This window comes from Capricornis sumatraensis, chromosome 14, assembly GCF_032405125.1.
Source record: "Capricornis sumatraensis isolate serow.1 chromosome 14, serow.2, whole genome shotgun sequence".
Lineage (NCBI taxonomy): Eukaryota > Metazoa > Chordata > Mammalia > Artiodactyla > Bovidae > Capricornis > Capricornis sumatraensis.
The window spans coordinates 48,749,690-48,773,547 of NC_091082.1; the positions used below are offsets into that span (position 1 = coordinate 48,749,690).

The window sequence follows — 23,858 nt, forward strand, 5'->3', positions numbered from 1 at the left end:
CTAATGCAAGGGAAATCAAGAGGATATTTTTAACTGTGTCTTATGCTTAAAACAAAACTGCAAGATGTACAGAGCTTGAGTAAGAGTGGCAACTGCCCTCCCTCTGTACAAACCAGGTGAACTAGCTCGGGTCTGTCTTCCACCCACCCCTACACTTGAACCTTTATGAAATGATAACATCAGCTAAAAGTGGGACAGTGGGGTAGTGAAAATGCTGCACTAGCAATGTAATCACATAACCACACTCTTGGAAATGCCTAAAACGACATTTTCTCCTTGGTTCTTTTGTGGAATCTCCAGCTTCTCTCAGAACCACACTCAGTCACTGGGCTTCAGTCCTAGAAGCTTACAGACAGGGTAATGAGACACAGAGCCCGCAGGGTTTTAGGGCTAAAGTGCTCTGCTGAAACTGCAGCAGAAGGCAGTGGGCAGAACAGGAGGAACGGGAGGAAATTGCACATTTAATTCTATTTTAGATTCTGCCTAATTCAAGCCAGAAGCCTGAAATGAGGAATTGGACTTGAGGCTGACAGGAAGGGAGGAGGGGAGGGAGGCAGGGAGTAGGGGACAGGATGCCAAAGGGGGAAACACCAGAGAAGGCATTTGTTTCAATGAATTCAAGCAGAAAGGTGGGACTTGAAATGAGTTACAAAACATGGAAACGGAAATGACAAAAAAGCCAAACCGCTCCTACAACAGAGGCAGTGCTTATTAAGAAATACAGCGAATGGTTCTATAATTAGCTTCTCCAGGAACTCTGTGGAACAGAAAAATGCTCACCACTCTTCCCTGGAAATTCTAACATGGTTTCCAGGTACATGTGCCCAGCGCAGAGATTTTTTTTATAAACTGTTTTTTTCCTAAAAATCACTGGAGGCACCCAAGTTCAGAACTCTTGCCATTAGGGAGTAATGTGCACAGGCACAGAGCTATATGGAAGGAAGAAGTGTTTGAGCAGCACGTCTGCATACAAAGAATCAACGCACCAAGAACACATGTGACCACAGAAGGCTGAAGCCAGTCTCTGAAGTTTTAGACGTTGAGGCGCAAACGCTCAAATCTTAACTATTCAGTATCCACCAGACAGCCCTTCTACTTAAAAACGTTGGGAAGTAAAAGAACGTTTTATTACACATTTTACAGCCTGTCGGTTACCAGGCACAATGTTCTTTCGCATTTATTCCCAGCCTTCAGCTGGTGGCTTTGAGTGCATCAGCAAGTGGTCTCCCTAAGTGAGTTATTCTTAGAATGAGAGTATCTTATGCAGCTTCCCTGGGGGTCCACCGGTTAAGAATCCTTCCAATGCAGGGGACATGCGTCTGACCCCTGGTCTTGGAACTAAGATCCCTCAAGCTATGGAGCAACTAAACCCATAAACCCTCAACGACTGAGCCCACACACTCGAGAGCGAGCCTGAGCCTCGCACCTAGAGAGTCCGTGCACCGTAACGGAAGATCCCACATGACACAGTCAGGATCCCTCGTGCCACAGCTAAGGTTTGACACAGCCAAATAAGTAAATATTAAGAAAAAAAAAGAATGACAGCATCTTACCGGCTTTGCTTCCTAAAACCATCTGCTTGCTGAAAGGGTACATGTGTAGCTTAAAACTCACTGTGCTTTGATAATGTTTTTCATAAGACCATGTCACCACTCCATCATGAAATCCAGCTAGGATGCAATGAACTGGACAGCTATGATCTGTCTATGCTTCAACCAAAGTAGTTACATGGAACATACTGGTTACCACCTCACATGTCAAATAAAGGGATAACTGATGGAAAGAAATGTATTCCCAAATAGTCACTGTATTTTTTAAAAATGGAAACACTGGTTTTCTAAATGCCTTTTAAAAATAAAACATTAAAGTCATTAACAAAGGAAAGTGAAGAGGCAAAACAATAGGGACAATTATTTATTTATATATATATATATATATATATATATATATATATCCTCCCTTTTTTTGAGGCAAAAAGAAAACCACGTTTTACCTGTGTCTTAGCTTTCCTCTTGCTTCAAATTCAAAGGGAATCTCTTCACCCGTCAGGACTTCTCGCCACTCGCTAACATTGTGAGCATCATCAAGAAGTGTCCCGTTCCCTTCCGGAACCACCCCTGGACTCCCGCTGTGAGACAGTGCAGCCCTGGAACCAAAGCAGACAGTATCAGCTGGTCTCTTTCTCTCCACCTCCCTCTAACCCAGAACTCAGGGCTGGAAGCAGAAACCCTCTCAGGATGTAATTTGCAGCAATAAGGCCATATAACCTGGCTGCAAAAGAGGACCTTAAAGGTCAATAACTCAAGTTAACTTCATAACTAATCACAACATTTGAAACTTTACAAATAGCTGGAAAGCAATCACCGCAGAATCACCTGCTGCCAGCAGTAGGGTCTGGTACCCTAGGGGTTATGTAAGCTAGTTGTGACCTTTAACTATAGTATTAGAAAACCTGAATGAATTTCTTGGCCAACCCAATATTTAAGTGACTTTTTTTTTTAAGTGACTATTAACTAAAAAGTGACTTAAAAAAAAAAGTTTCTTCTGGAGCACTATCATAGTTGGTGGAGACAGGAGAAATACATTCTCAAATCAACTTATTCTGGTCCTCATTTCATATACTTCACTACTAAATTGGGAAGATAGGCCTGCATTTGGAGAGCTGAACCAAGGTCTAAATCGGCAGAAAGTTGTGAGAGAGCCTTCTCACTTGGTTTAGGTGAACTCATTTGTTCTCCCAACTCCACCCAGTTCCACCTGGACTCAAGTGTGCTGCAGGTTTGGAAGATAATTCGGGGTAGAGGTGAGGGATATGAGAGGTATTTTCAAGCAGTTTTGGAAGAAAAATGGGCAAAACATATGATTTCATAATAGCATACAGCTTCTCTTAAAGGGGGAAGTAGAAATGAAGACCAAGGAGAAAGGATGGAGTGACTTTTGTTTCACATTCTTAAACTGCTCAACTTTTACTTTAAAAACAATGGATGCCAGGATCAAGATCACAGTTTGGATATTTCAGACTCAAGATCTACTTCTCTTACTACAGACTCTACGTAGAATCAGAACCTCCATCATAAGTCTCAGCAAGACAGCACGTTATTGATTCAAATGCAATGGATCCTAGGAGCCTCACGGAGGCCCGCCTTGCTCTGCCGAGTTGGTACACAGGAGCCTGCGGTGATAGAGATGGCACCGGGTGACAGATCCCGTGTTCCTTACCTGGTGGGCGTGGTGGTCAGGGTGGCAAACCACAAAGTGCAGCCTGTATGATTCCTCAGAGCAAAAGGGACAAACGGCTGCCGGCGCTTAGGGGCTTTCATCTCTGCTGTGAGCAAACAGAAGGCCGTTAGCGCACGCCCTGACCTGTGCAGCAGAGATCCTCCCCACACCTGGAGGCAGTGCCCACCATGGCCTCTTGGGCAGAGGCTGATAATGGAGAGAAAAAAGAACGAAGCCCCACAGGTGTGCTGACAGGCCAAGCAGGACATCTCCATGTACTCTGCCACCTACTATGAGATGACTCAGTCCTCCAACAACTGACTGTGACGGTTGACAAGTCTCACCTCACAATTCTCCCGTGATTCTTATGGGCCGTAACTCAGGAGAAGGCATTAGACCTAACACGGCTGGCATCAAGACAGACAGACATGAACCTCCACTGCTTCCAAGAAAGCCATTCTAAATGGATAACCTGAACTGCAGCAAGACAGAACACGTGTACTTGTATCACTTTGTCCAAAACACTTGTACTTTCAGGAAGCTCTCTTTTGTATAACAGTTACCCTTGAGTCATACTAAGCACATTTATAAAAAAATAAAAACATCCTTTCCTGTTCTCTTACATATGCAGTTGTGGGCTTTCCTCTCTGGAAGTTCAAAAAGGTAACTATCCCAAAGCTATTTAAGTGAAGTTTTTAGCTCATTTTTCTGGCACAGATATCCTTACCATCTGTATTAGGCAGGTTCTATGGAGATGCCAAGAGGAACACAAAATATGGTTTCCTTCACAAAGCAGCTTCTAATCGTGGAAACTGGAGAGAAACACTGATCTATATGAGCCAATTCTAGGGGGAGCTGGACCTGACAATGAACACTGGAAACAGACTGAGGAAGGCTCTCCGGTGCCCGTGAGGCCTGCTGCGCACTCCTGGGAGCACAGGCCCTGGCTCCTATCGGGGCCTGTGCTCCCTCTACTGGCCGCACGAAGAAAGAGCGAGGTGGGAGCAGGAACTACAAAGGCAGCAGCAGCCCAGGAGCCTCTAGGCTGACGTGCTCAGTAACACACACCCGGCCTACAAAAACCGGTGAGGCCCAGTCTTACTCTGTTCTGGCTTTAAAGCACAAAGACAGCCCTCGGAAGACCAGGATCCAAGTGGTCTGCAGCTGTGGAGAAAATGACAGCTGGAGGTGCCTGCAGTTGCCGGCTGAGAAGACTACAGCAAAATTCAATTCATCTTCTAGGACCGTGTGTTTCCGGCCAGCAAAATCAAGGCCAACCCCACCAAAGCCTGCCTCTCCCACCTCTCTCGTACGGCACAGGGGCAGTAGGGTTAAGTCAGTGTCACATCTTCTGAAAAGTAACTACTATTTCCTTTCCCCTTTGTAGGTTCTCAAGTTTTCAGAAGTTAGTGCTCTACACACGCCACAACAAGCCATTTCAGGTTAAGACAAGTTCTGTTCTGTTAAGAACGGCTCAGGGGAGTCTAAGTTAAGTGAGTAGGCTCCAGCGTGTTCCCACAACTTAGTGGTTAGCTTTTTAGAGACACCCCAAATGCATCTAAATATAATCTCCAGCTAGAATATGCTCATTTCTCATCCCAATGGCCTCACTTAGTTCCCAAGGCTTGATTAAAAAAAAAAAAAATCAAGTGTTCAACAAGTTGAAAATTAAGGAGTAGCTGTGAGGCTGCTGACAAGAGCAGAGGGGGAGTAAAAAATTTAAGAGCTGTCAGCAGGGTAAACAGTACTCACTGTGGCACCTTGAAAGGAACCTCCCTCTCCTTGAGCCAGAGAGCAGCTTTACTGAAGGAGATAAAGGGCCCAGGAGGAAAAGAAGCCAGATGTGCTTTCATATCCCACTGTGAGCCAGACGCTAAGTTTCCATTTGCAAATTAGATTTAAAAAGAACAGGTGGCAAATAGCTTTGATCACACTGTAACATGGAATAAAGTGCTAGGAACCCATATAAAGGTATTCACGAGTATATGGCTGTGAAATTAAATAGCCTAGGTAGGCACACTGCTAAGGTCCCCAAGCTGATTGTGTGGATTGCACATACCCGCAGAGACTTCAACAGCCTGCCTCACTGAGGATAAAAATACGTGGAGAGGCTCACAAGTCTAAACTCACAGGGGAAGGAGCGGACATCTTCCACACTTAAGAGTCCAGATCAGCTGTGTACCTGGCTTGGGCATAGCGCCACAGGACAAAAGCCCCAAGCTCACCAAAGAGAACAGGATTCCCTGGTGGCCTCAGAAACCTCCTTTGGTGACCAGACCTAATTGGTTCACAGGCTGAAAGAACCCCAAGCTCCTCACGTCCACGTTTAGTTTAAATAGCTCCAGCTGAGGCAATGTCTGCCCTGTGGACCTGATCCCCAGGGAAATGTGACCATTATACACAGTACGGGTTCTAATGCTCTGTAAGCAGCTCAGCCTATGAGAAAGGACCTGGCTTGTAAATCATGAGAAATAAAGTCCCAGGCCTCTCATGTGAATGGAGGCAAATTACTTAGTCTCTCCGAGCTTTTGTCCCCATGGACTACACAGGAATAATGCTCTGCTTAGCCCAAAAGATGAAATGACAGATAAAGAAAAACTTAGAAGTATAAATTCATGAAACAATGAAGAATCAAGCCTGGGCTTTGGGAGCCCTCTTCACGAACATCAATCCTAACAAAACCTTTCAGGAAAAAATCATAGTACTGCCCTCATTTACTAATATCCCTGTTCTGAACTCCTAGTAGATGAAGCTCAAAAGGTATATTTTTACAAAATACACTATGACCCAGGATCTGGTGGTGGTAGCCAAGGACAAACATAAATCATTCACATTAAACTGCACTCCTTCACACAAAAGAAGAACTGAACATTTTGGGATTCTAATTCCTTGAAGTTTATGATGTCTGCCTCTCATATTTACTTACCAGTCAAATTCTCAAGAACCCTTAAAGGATCAGAGATAGAAACAAAGAACATTCTTTTTTCTACCTCCTAAGAACCTCAATTCATTTCTAAGGAAATTAAGATTTTTGTCTAAGCAATTATTCACTGGAAATTTTTTTCTGAGCTCCATTCCTGATCATCATAGCTCCTACTCCACACCGCCCTTTGCATTACCATGAGAATAAACATTCACAGAGTAGTCTATAAACAAAGACTTGCTGCAGGGCTTGATGGAGGACGGTTGTCTTGATTTTCAGTATAGACATCACCTCTAACTGACACTGGATGTTTCTGCATCATACACTGTGGAGTTGATTTCATTTCCACTAAAGGTTAAAAAGCAGATGCAAGAGACAGAATAAGAATCAGCATGCCACTTCCTTCTAATACAAGACGGCACTTTGTCCATTAGTTGGAAATGATCTTTCCTGTTACTAAAACAAAGTACTCATAACTGGGTATACCCCCATTTGGCTCCCGTGTTCACAGAAAATAAGATGTACAAGGCAGTTCTTAAAACAGGAAAATAAAGCAAGCCCTCGCTTGGCTGTACTGTACCTCTAGCATAGATCTGGTGCTCTAGGTTAGTCAGACTGGCTGTACTCCTAGTTCTAAGGTAGACAAGGGGGAGGCCTGGTAGACAGGAGAGACAAAGTTAGAGGGTGAGAATCAATACAGCGAAAAAGAAGATTCGTCTCCGAAACATTAGCGCAAACAGTGTACATTACAAACACAGCAAGCATCATGCACTTATTGGCTCATTCCTTTGGTGATCACTAGGCGCTCACGAGGCACTTGATGAGGTGAACCAGACAGCTTTACTGCTGGCTTTTACTGTGGAGCCTGTGTCAACAGAGCATGCTCCTTTTTTTCTCTGTTGGGGAAAGAAAATGTACTCACATTCACTTGGAACAGAATGACCAGCCTTTTGAGGATTTTTAATTTAAAGCATGCTTGTTCTCACATGGCATAGAAAAGTTACCAAGAACAAGCAGTACAGATTTTAGTGGGAGCTGCTCCGCTCCAACTGGAAACAGTGGTAGCAGCAGAATGCTAGCCCCCCACGGGTCTCAAAAATTCAAGAGGAATAATCAGCCTGTGTTCCAAGGCTATAGTCTCAGCTGAGGAGTTATGTCATGGTCTTACTTGCATTACATGTTAACCATGAACATTTCTAGAACATGTTTTTTTTAACATTTCCATAAAAGGTCCCTGATTACAAAACTAATGAATTAAGGTGCCATGCCATCCAGGTTTACCTACGGAATCTCAGCCCTTACTGAGCAAAGCCAATGATAATGTCAAAAAAGAGGCCATTATTTTCTTTCCCAGCCAAAGAAACAGTAAGGAATCAGTGGCTCCCTTAGGCTGAACTTCATATTAAGAACCTCTAGTTCAACGGCTTATTTTGAAGCTGGCCTGAACAAAATGCACAAATCTGGGGGGGATCATTACTAAATATTCCAGAGTAAGAGCTGAAGGTTTGTGATTTTTCAACAAGATCCAAACTGACTGACGTTGGAAACAAATGCCCAACAATTACTTTAGCAGGCCTAGTAGAAGCATACAATCCCACTTGCTATTCTATCATCCAAGAAGTCTAAATAAGAAGAGAGTTTGGAAATTTAGGTATGTTCACTCATGCCTAATTAAAGAGATACATTAAAACTTTATAAGCTTAAGTAACCACAAAAATCCGTAAGTAAATAAAAATCTAGCTTTAATTTAGCACAGGCATTTACCATACATACGGTAGCTTATTAACTATAAAGAGGAGATGTTAAAATAAAAGGGGAAGGGAGCAGTGAGAGAGGGACAAAAGAAAGTCCTTCATCAAAATCCTCAAGATTCAGCCTTCTTAGTGTTTGCACTGAGTCTGGATTTAAGATCCCTCTGCATGAATAATGTTTTTAGAAACACACTCTTTAGGTCACATTACATATTACAAAGATTATTTAGAGCCTTCTGGGTAGACTCCATTACATTCTCTCAACACACAAATGGGGAAGGTCAGAGGAGGAGCTAGAATTGAAACTGATGATATCTGAGAAGCCCTGGCTTCCAAGCAATGGCCTTGAGACTCAGAAGCAACAGCCTGGGAACACACAGAGCAAACAGAGCTGACGTGGCCTTGTTCCTCCTTCAAGAAGTACAAGGCAGATAGAAAATCCATTTATACACCCTGAGGAGAGACGAACCAGTTCAAATACTTCGTACACTAAGAAAATTCATCTTCTCGTGACACGTTTGCAGACCAGATGGAATCGTTACGTATTCATGAGCTATGTGAAGTCCGGCCAAGACTCCCCAAAGAAACCACACTGAAAGAGCTGGGGCTGAGTTGAATTTGGATGACAATGGCTTGTGGAACAACCAAGGACCATGCCGTTGGCCATCACAACCTCCCCAGCTCGGAGGAAATCAGAGCTCCATGGGGAAGCATTAAATAAGGAAAGAAAACATTGTTAACAAAGAACACACTGACTTCTCTATCTTTCAGAGGCTGGGCATTCAATTCTCTTCTCCTTTATAGTACAGCTCCCCCAGCCCCCCCACCCCGCCTTTAACAATTGCTTCCACGTGGGAGCCTGCCCTCCCTCTCTTCAAGAATATATTCAAACTCTAATTTTTAGATTTAGACACCTGAAAAGATGTTCTTCAAAATCCAGGCCCAAAGTCCAGTCAATTAAACTGTTCTGCTGAGCAAAACACAATGGCCGCCCCAGTGCATTTTCAGGTGCCCCAGTTCATGTGCCACGTGACCGGAATTCAGGAATGGCACATGGCAGGTCCTTCTCCTCCCACAATGGTAGAATGAGAGGTGAGAGGAAAAGTTCAGCGCGTCATGCCAGAAAAAAAAAAGTCCCTTCCACAGAATAAAAAAGTTGTAGAAGGCAATCGGAATTTCCTGTAGGTTTTTCCATAGAAAATGATGGTCTATTTGAATTTCTCACTGAAACATGGCTGTGTAGGTCAAAGGTGATTTAGTCAGACATGTGCAGACAAAAACCTTACTTTGTCCAAAGCATGGAGGATCCACTGACGAGCCCATCCAGTCTTCAGATGGGGTAGGGTCTACTTCCTTGTCCTGTTTACAGTAATCTGCCATCCACGATTCCTTGGTACTTATGTATTGGTCTAGGAAAAATTCCCCAAAGATATTGAGAACACAAATGGTAAAGATTGAGAGTTCAAGTCAGATCAATTCAATTCAGCAAAACAAGCTTTTATCGAATGCCTGCCTAAATGGGGGGCCCTATGCTAGACTCTGAGAAAACTGGTTCCCTAAAGAACCTCATGCTCCACTGGAAGAAATGAACGTTAGCAAAAACAACCGTCACCACAAAACTACCCCATACTGTGAAAGGAGCTAAAAGAAAAATACAAACAAAGTGCTATGGGAGCATGTAACAGGGGAAGGTTTATTCTGCGTTGGGAGAAGTGGAGGAACAACACAGCCAAGTGCATGGCAATCACCAGAGACGTGAGGACCTTTGTTATGGGTCTTGAAGCAGGGAGGGTTACCAATAGGACTAGACAGCATATTCCAGGCAGAAAGAACAGCACATGTAAAGACTTTAAGATATGAAAGCACACGTCACACTTAGGGAATACAGAATACTGTGGTGTGACTCTGGTATAACATGCTGGGGTATAAGGGACATAGCAAAGAAGTCTAGGAAAGAGAACAACTTGCTTTGTGAAAAGCATGGCATGCCATGCTAAGGGGCAGGGTTTGGAGGCAGAAAGACCAGCTAGGAGGCCACCAAACTCAGGAAGCTGAAATCCAGCTGACAGGTCTCCAGAAGTGGCTTTACTTTTTCAACAGGATAATTATAACAGGAAGAGCCGGTTAACAAAGTTATTACACACCACACTTGGATAAAGACCTTCTTTACTAATTAAAATATCACACTTTTTAAACAAGGATGATTAGTTTCTGGTTTTCAGTTCCAGTATTTGGCTACAGAAACTATATTTCTTTACACACTAAGAGGTCACAGCAATGTTTCTGGGTTTCAGCACAATTTTAGAAATAAGGAATTAAAGGTTAAAAAAATAAAATAGCTTTACCAATGACAAGAATGCTTTTTTAGAGGATATTTTTAATTAGATAATCATAAGAAATATATCAATATAACTCTTTTGTTTGAGGTAAGCTCTTATTTACCATGGCTTTTCAAAACACTGTCCCAAACTTTATCTAAACTTCCAGATGAACAGATTATATAAGAAATAACAGAGAAGCCAAAATAATATAGAAGAATCATGAGATCTATTTACCATTACATTGCTGATATTAATGAAACCTACAAATGTAAAACTGTTTTTAAAATTTAGGAATCAATAAACTTCTGGTCTCGTTTCACTACACATTCTCTTAACTCTGACATGGAGTAAGACAATGGATATTGTACAAGACTCAACCTAACACATACCCTGAACAAAGTTCACAGATTTACAGAACAGTCTGCCCTCCATATCTGTGGGCTCTGCAGGCAGATACAGAGGGCCAACCATATTCACTGCACTAGGCCATTTTACACAAGGGACTTGAGCAGTCACAGATGTGGATGGGGGCAGGGGAGGTGAGGGGTAGGGAGTGTGGTGCTGGAACCAATCCCTTTGGATTCTGAGGCACAACTGTAGCATGTGTTACTATCACTCAGACACTACAGTGTTACCAAAAATCAGAGGCTACAGATCAGTAATTCAAACAGTAAGTTTCATGGTGAACAAAGGCACTATCTCGCTGTGTGATAATGTTACTATTCTTCTGATATAAGGACAAGTATAGGGACAAGATTCTGACTCAATACATTGAATCCAGGAGTGTACATTTCAATATTGTCAAAGACACTTTCAGAGCTCACGCCATTAGCTTGACAACCCGTTAACCCGGTGATTTTTAGAGTTATATCAACATGATAATTGATGAGAAACAGCACAGACAACTGACGTTGCTCTAAAGACAATCAAAATCATACATTTCAAGAATTATTCAGTAAATAGTGTGAGAGAAATGAATCTAAACTCACTTCCAGGACATTTAATAAACCCCAGTGGCCAAGCATCATGGGGAGAAACTTCATCATGGACATGGGTATTTCCCACATGGTCTAAGCTCTTGCTTAAGCACCAAGAGCACCAGCATAGGATGCTACTTCTGGAGCAATGGGGTAAGGAGCACCATGAAGCCAAGTTAGGGTTTATCAGGAAAGCAGCTGTGAGGAGTAAGCGATGTCTGGTACAGGCCCAGGCAATTGTTAAACCAGAATTAACAGCCTTCCAGACAAGGGACATATGCACAGAAGGGTATCAGTGTCCGAAAGACAACTTTCCACTCACCAATTAGCACAGAGGTGATGTTGACATCCAAGCGCTGTTTGGCCTTGGCTTCCAGCTTCAGTCGAGGAGGATGGAGACGACTAGCAGCCTGTTGTTGCCAGGATACAGAGCATGGCCAGGGCTCAATAAATGGCTCCCAGCCTAGCAGAACACAGGAAATAAGACATCTGCTCAGCAGATACCAAGAGTTTACAGGGGACCACCGTTCACAAATGCTCAGCAAGGACATACTATGGATAACAGCTTTTTATTTCCAACTTGATTTTACACAGAAGGCACCCTCTCTAGCTTCAGGTTATCCTACAGATGTCTGTGCTGTCTCAAGGATATGGGCAGCAGAGCATACATGCACCCCAACCATGGTCTTCCAGAGGTGGGAGGAAGGCAGGCAGGCGGGACATGCCCTCTTCTATTAAAGAGCAGGCAAGCCCTGTTTTTGATACACTCAAGATGGAAAAAAGTGTCTCAGACTCAGGTTGGAAAAATAAGTGTCAGTGGCTGAAGTAACTACTAAATTTAACTACCCTCTTATATCAAGAACCATTGGTTGAATAAATAGGTATATTCAGCAATTCATTAAGTTTTTTGAAATTTTCATCTTAAAATGTGTCATATGTACAAAAGGTATATTTAAACAACATTTACGTATGGTTTAAAGAATAAAATCACTGCAAATGCTCATGTACCCTCTACTCAGCTTATGAAACAGAACATTAGACGTGCTTTTGAAGCTCCTGAATAACACTCCCCACCAAACCTCTCCCACTCAACTCCATTAGCTTGAATTTTTAATAATTCCTGTGTTCTTCTTTGTAGTTTTACCATCCATGTATACATTTCTGAAGAATAAATACATTAGTGTGTCCTGCTAATGTAGGGGGTCTTCACATAAATAGAATCCAACTGTGTGTATTCTTTTGCAAGTTTCTATTTTTGATCAATAACATGTCTTTGAGATCCACTCACACTGATGCCATGTATCTGTGGTACATTATTTTCACCACTGAGTTCCAATCCACTTATGAACATACCACTTTGTTTATCTATTCTACTGCTAAGAGACACTGCATTTGATTCCAGCTTTGCTGCTATTTGGAAAACCACTACTAGAAGCCGTCTTTTTTCACTTGTTTCCTAAGACACATAGGAGACTCTCAAGGGCGCAGATCTAGAAGAAGTATGTTGAAGGGTTGCCAAGTATGCTTAAAGGTCACGTCAAATTGTTTTCCAAAGTGGTTGTCCCAATTTACAATTCTGACCGTAAGAAACGACACTTCTGTGGCTCAGATCTTCACCATACTTAGGTCTGTCACCCTTCCTTTTTGCCCATCTGTTGGATGAGAAAAATGCTATCTTCCTGTGGGTTTTTTTTTTTTTTTTGGCAAAGTAATGTCTCTGCTTTTTTTTTTTTTTTTTAATTTTAAAATCTTTAATTCTTACATGTGTTCCCAAACATGAACCCCCCTCCCACCTCCCTCCATCTCTGTGGGTCATCCCCATGCACCAGCCCCAAGCATGCTGTATCCTGCGTCAGACATAGACTGGCGATTCAATTCTTACATGATAGTATACATGATAGAATGCCATTCTCCCAAATCATCCCACCCTCTCCCTCTCCCTCTCCCTCTGAGTCCAAAAGTCCGTTATACACAGCTGTCTTTTTTTCCTGTGGTTTTAAAGACGGCTTTTCAAGGCCAGTTAATTTTTCCCTAAACACAATCCACCGGCCATAGATGAGGTGATTTACTAATACAAATCCAATCTAACATGTAGCTTAACATTGGTACGTTCATCTCCTCACCCCATTTAGTGCTTAGTGACCTGAATGTGTTCCTGCAACTGTAAAAGTAAGCAATACTTGCTCTGGGAAAATAAATGATTCTCAAAAAAATAGCTACCATATGCCCTGTAAAACTTTCTCTCAACTAGCAGGGCTGGGACCATTATTCTGAAGTTAAACATTTTGAACAATTAGGAAAAAAGAGTGTTGCCTTTAAGTGAATCCAGAACAGAGAAGGGAGAATGTTAACTAACATATAAAATTGAATGTGACACATACTCTAGAACAATTAGCAGGCAGCAAAACACACTGGAAGCTTAATTTTCCACTGACTTCAAAGGGAGCAACCGCTCTTCAACACTACTTGGTTTACTCTGTCCATACCTACAAAGAACTCTCTTTAAGGTAAAGAATGTCACAGCTCAAACTGTTCAGCCCTGTTACCGGATTGTTCTTGAATGTCCATCTGTATAGATCCTTACCCTGGTCTTTCCAACGGAAGGAAAGACATATGAAAATCACTTGCACTTTATCCAGGTTTATGTCTCTGGAAGAACAGCTTGCCCTGAGCAACCACGTTCTACTTTAGGGAATAAATAAGGCAGGTTATACTCATTTACCAGCTTCCCAGGTGGCACTAATGGTAAAGAATCTGCCTGCCAACGCAGGTGACATAAGAGATTCAGGTTTAATTCCTGGGCAGGGAAGATCCCCTGGAGGAGGGCATGGCAATCCACTCCAGTATTCTAGGATTCTAGCCAGAATCCTAAGGACAGAGGCACCCGGCAGGCTACAGTCCACAGCTTCACACAGTCAGACACAACTGAAGCGACAGTACGTATGCATGCAAGGCAGGCTATTTGCTGTCACTGACTCAGTGCTCTTCTAATGAGACAAGCCCAGTAAGAAGTAAGGAGGCCTTAAGTTTAGAATGTGCGTGGGCTTAAATCTCACTTGAAAGTTAGCCGCTCTCAGGGCCAGACGAGTGATCCTTCACTACTGAGCCATTTCATGTTCTAAAATGAGCCAAACTCCAGGATCAAAAAGAATTAACTATGAAAACTTTAAATAATTCTGTTGTGATATACTAAATATATTTTTAGAAATATGAAAAAAATCTGTGTCTTTTGTGCTTGTGCCTTATTTTTCATCGTTCCCTGTCCTGTCCCACTCCTTTGCTTCATGTAAGATTTACCTAGAGATAGGCCCAGGCAAATGCTAAAGTGTATGTTTTAAATCCCATGATAATTATACTGACCTGACAGAGCACGGTTATAATAATCTCCAGAAAGGGTGAAGTGGGCGTAGCCTTCAGGGCTAGTTCTTACATGCTGCAGAAAATTCAGACCTGCAATGAAAGCAAATCTTATTGCAGTGGTGGGGCGGAAACAACCAAAACTTTCTGTTGCTGACACAGCATACTAAAGAGATGTTAGAAAAACAAACACAAAGATACAGAGAACAGAGTAAGGGCTCCCAGAGGGGCAGGGACCGGGGTGGGAGCAAGGGTGATTGATTGTATGGTGATGGAGAGAAACTAAATTTTTGGTAGTGAGCACACTGTAGGGTATACAGAAGTGGAAATATAAGGCTGTACACAAGAAAGTTTTATGTTATAAATTAATGTTATCTTAATAAAAATAAAGACCTATTGTGCCCAGTTGCTTCAGTTGTGTCCAACTCTTTGCAACCTCATGGACTGTCAGCCACCAGGCTTCTCTGTCCATGGGATTCTCCAAGCAAGAAAACTGGAGTGGGTTATCATTTCCTCCTCCAGGGGATCTTCCTGACCCAGGGATTAACCTGCGTCTCTTAAATCTCCTGCATTGGCAGGTGGTTCTCTATGACTAGCACCACTTGAGAAGCCCAAAGAGCTATTAGTTACAATTAATACTAATGATCTTATAAGAGAACACACAAAAATTTGATATTTTGCTCATCATGGGATTTTTATTTAATAAATTCTGATTTTTAAAAATATTGCATTAAAATATCATTTATCTTAATCACTGATTTTCGTGGTTGCCCTTTAAATGTTGTGAATGAGGTAAATGCCTCATTTGCCTCTCCACCAATCCCAGCCCCAGCAACCAGGGAACGAAAAAACACATTTTTTCCTGAATATCTGAAAAGAAGGTAGTGTAATGAGAACAGTCATACCCTCATAAATATTAGCTCAAAATGTTAAGATTACCATAGAAAAATAAATATTATTTTCTGCAGAAAAGACTCACGCAAACAGTCAAAATTCCCATTGTTAATTTTAATCAAGTGGCCCTTTGGTGCCTAGAAACACAGAGAAAAGGAAAACTCCCAGTGTGTAAAAGGTTGAACTAAATCCCCAGAATTGAATTTTCCTTGAAGGGAAAAGTGACTTACAAGATCAAAATGATGGAAAATTAAAAGTAAACACAGAAGTGAGATTTTCCTTTACTATCTTTAGTAGCTGCATCTAACATGGCTTACAATGATGTGATTGAGGATAAAGCCCTTCTACAGTCATCCCCACTCTGCTGAGGGACAGCTCTCAGATGAACAAGGTTTCTCCTCCTATCTGGCCCTATGGAGGAGACAATGGGGTGAGCATTTTAAGAAGCCTCTGTGTTTTTTAATTGTCTATATAGCATGTAAACCCTACTTTCTATGCTTATCTTTTAAATCCCTTTAATAACAGTACCCCCTATAATCTTTGGGCTTCCCTGAAGCCAGATGTGGCTCAGAGGTACAAAATCCACCTGTCAATGCAGGAGACACGGGTTTGATCCCTGGCTCAGGGAAGATGGCAACCCACCTTCCTGGAGAAGAAAATGGCAATTCACTCTAGTATTCTTGACCAGGAAATCACACGGACAAAGGAACCTGGCGGCTTACAGCCAGAGGGTCGCAAAGAGCTGGACACAACTTAGCAACTAAACAACAATAACTACAATCTTAAGATACATGAAAACATAAACAAAGTGGAGAGATCAGGAATTATTTAACTAGGGGTATTTATAGAACAATGGCTTCCCATGTGGCACATCCCACGTGGCACAGTGGTAAAGAATCCACCTGTCAATGCAGGGGTCATAAGAGACATGTTTGACCCCTGGGTCAGGAAGATACCCTGGAGGAAGAAACAGCAATCCACTCCAGTATTCGTGCCTGGAAAATTCCATGGACAGAGGAGCCTGGTGGGCTACACTCCATGGGGTCACAAGGAATCAGACACAACTTAGTGATTGAGCATGCACACATGTTAACAGAACAGCTATTTCATCAACGACAATTTCTATTATTCCCAACCCACGGTCTGAAGGCCACATATAGCAAATAAATACATGTCTTTAAAATACAAATAATGGAAAACCCATGTAAAACCATTATCTAAATCTCTCCCATGCTATTAGAAATGGAAGAGCATGAGTAACATGAAGAAAAGACAGCAGTCGCTGCCAATCTTGGAGATGAACCTAAGGGTTGGGCGAGCACTCACGGGAGAAGGTGAGCTCGGCTAGAGGCACATCGCAGTCCATGCAGTCATCGATAAAGCAGATACACACGCTCTCGGCTTTCATCTCCACGCCGGAGATCAACCGGGCTGGTGCCGCCCCCTGGCTCTGCTGGCTGTTGGAGGCCAGGGAAAGGGATGTCCGGGGTTCAGCATTCTTGAACAACCAACTGGCTGCTTTTTTTAGCTGACCTGTGAAGAAATCGAAAGGTGATCGGTTGGACCTCTTCCCACTGCTACTCAAGCAACTCACGGGGAAACAGAGAAATACATTTGATAGGGACCTACTAGACAGCCCAAGAGAACCTTGATGTCAGATTGTAGTCTCAGACAGAACAAAAAAAACGAAGCACAATAATAAGAATCCTGCTTTTTTAGCAAACAGAACAAGGCCCTCTTTACTACACACCTCTACTCAAGTTTACCACATGACCTGGCTCAAAATGCTTGCAGGAAGCCATCCTTCCTCTACAGTGACATCTACTGAAGGAGAGGAGAAAAGAGGAATGGAGAGGCTCCAAACTTCCAGGTGCCACTCAGTACTCAAGCATTTAATCTTCACTACGTAGTTCTGCATATTCTGATGTGCTGCTTTGTAACTGTTCTCAAAGGTCTTAGGTTGTACATACTTGGTCTTCTCAACCATGTGTGTACTGTAAAACTGTTACACAACAGCCCCCTGAACACAACTAGATTGCCAAAGCTAAAAAAGAACAGAACCGAAATGCAAAGCAATGCAACCCTATACTTAGAAATTACCAGAGGCCAGTGCATGTAACAGTGGTGGGTGGTTCAGGGCATAGGCTTTGGAGCAAGATGGCCTGGCTTCTGATCCTGCACTGACTAGATACTGGCTCTTGGGCAAGTTGCTTGGTCTCTCTCTGCCCAACAGCAGCCACTTACAGGACTGACATGAGGAGGAAACGAGTGAGCACCTGGGAGGTTCTCAGATCAGAGCCTGGCATATAACAGAGGCTCTATAAACATTAGTTGGTATTATCACCTTTATTATTGGTGGAACTAAACCTCAGTTACTAAAGAAATAAAGAGTAACAAAAATCCAAAAGGCTCTTAGAAATTTTTTTAATGTGTTTGAATTGCTAAAGAGTAAAAAAAAAAAACAACAATGAAATGTAAACATTACGGGATATGAAGTTAACTACAACAAAAGCAATGATGATTAGGAAAAAAAGAAATTAAGGCACACAAGATAATTAGGCCTACCTTCCAATTGTTTTCAGAGGTAAAGGATAGGTAATGCAAACAATCATGTAATAAGACCACACAAGTGGTCAAAGTTTAACCTGGTACAATCCTTTCAGAAAAAGATTTGTCGATTCAAGTAAAGAGCCTCAAAAAATATCTATATCCTCTGATCCAGTTTTTACAATACTAAGTCTCACTGGTGGGCTCAGCTGGTAAAGAATCCGCCACCAATGAGAGAAACCTGGGTTCGATCCCTGGGCTGAGAAGATCCCCTGGAGAAGGGAACAGCTACTCACTCCAGTATTCTGGCCTGGAGAATTCCATGGACTGTATAGTCGGACACAACAGAGAGACTTTCACTTTCAAGTCTCACTACCAAAGGGGGACTTCCTTGGTGCTTTACTGGCTAAGACTCCAAGTGCCCAATGCTGAGGGCCCAGGTTCAATTCCTAGTGAAAGAACTAGATCCTGCATGCTGCAACTAAGACCCCTTATGCCACAACTAAGAGTCTGCAACTAAAGATCCCACATGTGACAACTAAAAAGTCCCAAATGCCACATCAAACATCGAAGACCCTTTGTACCACAATGAAGACCTGGTGCAGTCAAATAAACAGATACATTTTTTTTTTAAGTCTCACTACCAAAGAAACTGAAAGATGTAGACAAAAGTTCATACACAAAAATATTAATAACAGAATTGTGTATAATAATGAAAGAATGAAAAACAACTGAAGACTAAATTATAATACGTCCTCAGATCAATGTAAAAGAATTATTTACAAATAATTTTAATGACAAGGGATGCTGCTGCTAATATTATAATAAAATTGTAACTAATTCTATAAAGTATTTGCAATACAATTTACCAACATGTATAAATACCACATGCGCATATGTGTATGTGTATGTGTGTGTGTGTATGTGTGTGTGTGTGGGATACATGAGCATACTTTGTTTTATTGCACTTTGCTGATACTGTAGTTTTTACACATTGAAGATTTGTGACAACCCTGTGTTGAGCAAGTCTATCAGCACCATTTTCCCAACAGTATTACTTAATAAAGATACATACATTGTTCTTACAGACATAATGGTACTGTACACCCAACAGACTACAATAGAGTGTAAAAGCAACTTTTATTCGCACTGAGAAATCAAAAAATGTGTGTGGCTTGCTTGACTGCAGTATTTTCTTTATTGTGGTGGTCTGGAACCAACCCCCTAAAATCTCCAAGGTACGCCTGTATATAGTACATGGCTGGCTGAACTGGCTGAATTCGCTCAGTCATGTCCGACTCTTTGCGACCCCATGGACTGTAGCCCACCAGGCTCCTCTGCCCATGGGATTCTCCAGGCAAGAATACTGGAGTGGATCCAGTATTTCCTCCTCCAGGGGATCTTCCTGACCCAGGGATCGAACCCAGGTCTCCTGCATTGCAGACAGACGCTTTAACCACTGAGCCACCACACAGAGAAATAAAAAGTATACATCCAAGTATCAAGACTAGGAAAATATACAGCTTTTGTTGTATCTCTGATTTAAAGACAAGGAGAGCACAGAGGGAGGTGGAGAGGTGGTGTGACACAGTGGAAGGAAGAGGGGCACACCTGGCTTTAAACCCATCCCAGCCCCACGCTAAGACATAGTCTGAGACAAAACCATCTTACCAAACCATAGCCTTACCAAACCATCTGAGCCGGTTTCCCCATCTGAAGTGAGGTTAAGAATGCCACCACCAAGGGAATGAGGATTCGACAAGAAACATGACTAGGCACAGAGGAGCTCGATCAATGGCCAAGCTGATCAGTGTCACCACCATTACTACTCCCAGCAGCAACAGTGCTAGCAGTCTACAGGGCACATGCTGTGTGTTTTGCATAGAGTGCTTCTCAGCAACAAAGGACCAAGGGAGGTCCTCTAATCCTCACTTGTACAGATAAGGAAGCACTGAACAGAGGTCAAACTTGCCCAGGTCACAAAGAGCCAGTAGGGGACAGCGCAAGGATCTGAAGCCAAGCAGTCGGCTCCAGAGCCCACATTTACATCCACCATAAAATACTGCATCCCATTATTACTGGCCCAAGATTATATTCAGCCCACAGAAAACCACAGAGGGCTTTCAAAACACACTCCAGCTCACTAAGGCATCCATGGGAATAGGGGAGGAAATGGAAAGACAAACATTATCAAACATTATTGTTTATCAAGATAATAGATAAAGGAAAAAGCCTTATTCAAATTACCTTGACACACCAAGAGAGCTTTGCGGCAGTCATCCATGCTAAACCCCAGCTCCTGCAGTCTAGCCAGCTGTAATTCTATGGGGGAAATGGTATATATATTTTTATAAGTAATTTAATGTAAATTAACCCACAGACTAACTGAAGGAAAAAAAGAAATCAGAAACTGGTGACTCAGTCATTTCACTTCTATAGGCAAAAATAAGCTCCTAATTGGAAATTATCAAGTATACCCTGAAGTTTTTAAGTCTTTTCCCTATATCGGCTATGTTTTAAAAGCTTAAAACTGAAACTCGGTATTATTATCCATATTCAAAAGTTTACAAACAAAGTTTAAAACTAAACCTTACTTAGCATTACCCGTATCTCTAGAAGAAATGGTAAAAGGAAAAATACTGTAGGTTAGAATAGTTGGTTTGGGGTGTTTTCTTTATTTTAAAAATAAGAATTAGTCATACTTATGACTTAACAATTATACTTAATGACAGACAATTATACCCTGAATAATCTAATTGTGCAAAAGAAAACCTTAAACAAGAAGAACGGGAGTTTGAGAGAAGGCTGAACGGGTTTTATGGTTAAATACCTACCCAAGACAGGGTCTAAGGTGTGTCTTGTCCCTTCTGTGACTTCCTCTCCCCCTCGAGAAGCACCGGGAAGGTAGCTGTGAACGGAGCTGGCCTCCAAGGCCGCCGCGTCTGGCACCGCAGCGTTAGCTTGCTCTGGGATGGATTTTGCAATGGCAAGAAACAGCTGAACATCATTATAGGAGAGTCTGATATCCAGGGCCTGTAACTGAATCTAACAAGATTTAAAAGGTGGCAGTTTTTAAAGCTGCAGTGGCTTCTGTGTCCACACCTCTCAGAGGTACCACTCTAACTCTGGTTCTAGAAATACAACAGACACTTCCTCATTTTGAAGACTGGGGAGATCTTGAAATCAAGCACTAATAGCCACAAGGTAAGATGTCTCAGATGTGAGGTCCAATGTCACAAAACTGTACCAAACAAAAAATACTACATGGGGCAAATTACTACAGCACTTAATAATTCGGTAGAATGATCTTCCTACAAGTATATATAATCATCAAAGCAGACAATCAGAGGAAGGCAATCCTTGCCTCCTCCAGAGCCAATTAGTAACACTCTGTTAATCCATTTTGCTTTGCTCTATTTAATTTTTTAAATTTCTGAAGCCAACTGACCCCCCTACAAAATTTCTCTCTCCTTTATTCAAACAGAGCCTTAAATGAGTCAAGTTCTATATTAATATTTCTAAAAATCTGGTGTTCCTCAATCATTAGCAATTCAGCTACCAGTGGAAAAAGCTGTACAGACACCAACACAAGACCACTTTAAAATGGGATGTCTGCTTGAAGTCTGGGTATAGTGCTTTATTTATTACTTACTTTTACCTTTTTTTTCCTTTTTGAAGCCAAAAAATCAGAATGGCTTTTCTCTTTCAAACCTCCTATAGTTCAAATGGATTATGAATTAATTACTCCCTCTCTACCAAAGAAATAAAACATCCAAGTCTTAACTGGTCCTGCCTGGCTTCACCTGCTATGCTTCTCCTCTCCCTCCTCCTCACGTCCCCAGACTTCTTACAGTGAGACCTCCCTCAGTCTCAGCTCTGCTGGGCCACTTCTACCCCTGACTTTGCTGCTTCCTAATTCAGAACTGCTCTCCTTCTTAGCCTATTTACATCCTACGCTCCTGATAGACTCTTCTTTTGTTTCACTCACAGTCAATATCCCTAACTATGTTGAACTCCACTTTCTGTAAACTTTCATAGAACTTCAAGATCATACCAATCAAAAGGTCTTTCATTCTCCATAAGACAAAAGGGCAGAGACAATGTCATATGTATTTTGCATTTGCTGAAGTAATGGAACTGTTGTTGAGTCTGGCAGAGTAAATAAGTAGTTCAAGTAAAGGGAAGTGTTTGGGAGAGCCTCAGTGTGTTATCCAGACTTGTCATCATTACCTCTAAGATGGGAGGAAAATCTTCGCTATTGAATGCATCCATCAATCCTGAACTATTCTGGTAAGAAGAATTTCCCACCAGTTCCACATGAATTTGTACTGGATCGACGATTGAAAGAGCTGTGTCGTGCTCATTCCCCAGTCGGCACGAAAACACCTAGAGGATGAAATGTAATATAGCGTGAATTAATGTCTGATTTAGGAAGAGTCCCACCACCAGGAGAAAAGGGGGCCATCTCGGAAGCATCAGTCCTCTCCTATAAAAGACCCGTAACAACCACTGAAATGAACACTGTGACGAGTGAGGCTGGTGGCCTCACCCACTGCCAGCAGCACAGCGCTTCACCCGTGGGAAAGGCAGTTTCGCAATACATAACAAGAGACTTAAAAATCTCACACCCTTTGATCCAATAATCCTACTCTTGATGGGAACTAATCCAAGAAGTAATCAAAACACAGAAAAATTCACTGAAACATCATTTAATGCTAAGTTAAAAAATAAAATTTAGAGAATCAATGTTTTCAAGATATTCCCCATCTACTCAGCAGAGTATTTTGCAGCCATTTAAAAGTAACAGTTTAAAAGACTACCTAGAAAGGCAGGAAAACAGTTACAATACTGGTTGTGAAAAAGCAGCCCAATCAAAATAACATTACGCCAAAACTATAAGGGAAGAAATACATCAAAATGTCAAGAGAGATTATGTAGGTGAGATAGGTGGCGATAAGTGGTTTTTCCCACCCCTTCCCTAATTTCATGTAATATAGTTGTTACCATCATAAGTGAAAATAAATACATTAATCACTGAAGCTATGTGAAAGGTACATAGGGGTTCATTATACTATTCTGTTTACTTTCTGTATGTTTGAGATGTTCTAATAAAAATAAAACGTATTTATGGGGAGAGAATAGGGACAGAGGACGCCCATTCCAGGACCATATTATGCTGCATGCTCAGTAAGAGTAGAGGAGGAAGAAGAAAGCATCGCTTTAGTCTCCCTTGCTCCTTCCTCTTTTCTGGCATTTTCTAAAGAAAGAAAAAAGAAAGTGAAGTCGCTCAGTCATGTCCAACTCTTTGCGACCCCATGGACTATAGCCTACCGGGTTCCTCGACCCATGGGATTTTCCAGGCAAGAATACTGGAGTGGGTTGCCATTTCCTTCTCCAGGGGATCTTCCCAACCAGGAATCAAACCTAGGTCTCCTGTACTGCAGGCAGACTCTTTACCATTTGAGCCACCAGGGAAGCCTGGAATTTTCTAGAGCTATTGAAAAGCATATGACACCAAGGTCCTCTGCTGTATTCAACATTAGCTCATTTTGCCTTATTTACAATTCCCCCCCAAGGATGTATTAGGGTAGTCTTAAAATTCAGATTCAACTGTGCCACCTTAAGAACAAGACTGAAAGGAGTTTCCAGGAAGCTCAAATATTTTGCCATGGAGTTTTTCTAAGATTCTGGAGCAGGAAAGTTCCATTTTCCCTTTTTCTTCCCAGGCATCTGCTACACAAAACCCAATTGTACCTGACAGTTCATTAATCAATCACCAAACTTTCCCGTTCAAAGCTGGTATTGTGGAGGCTTGGAAAGCAGACGAACTGCAATTTGAGGACCAAGTCACATCATGCTAGCAGGCAAA

General features: G+C 42.0%; 1 protein-coding gene across 1 annotated transcript in view; it reads right to left on the minus strand.

Moving 5' to 3' along the window:
- Positions 1–23,858, minus strand: part of VPS13D (vacuolar protein sorting 13 homolog D) — a 260,686-nt gene that overhangs the window by 161,728 nt on the left and 75,100 nt on the right. The window contains exons 32-40 of the mRNA XM_068986146.1: positions 22,220–22,375; positions 20,824–21,034; positions 20,237–20,311; positions 16,769–16,975; positions 14,552–14,641; positions 11,514–11,654; positions 9,180–9,302; positions 3,220–3,325; positions 1,994–2,146 (exon numbers count right to left, since the gene is read on the minus strand). Coding sequence (XP_068842247.1) covers positions 1,994–2,146; positions 3,220–3,325; positions 9,180–9,302; positions 11,514–11,654; positions 14,552–14,641; positions 16,769–16,975; positions 20,237–20,311; positions 20,824–21,034; positions 22,220–22,375 — 1,262 coding nt within the window. The remainder of the gene's footprint in view (positions 1–1,993; positions 2,147–3,219; positions 3,326–9,179; positions 9,303–11,513; positions 11,655–14,551; positions 14,642–16,768; positions 16,976–20,236; positions 20,312–20,823; positions 21,035–22,219; positions 22,376–23,858) is intronic.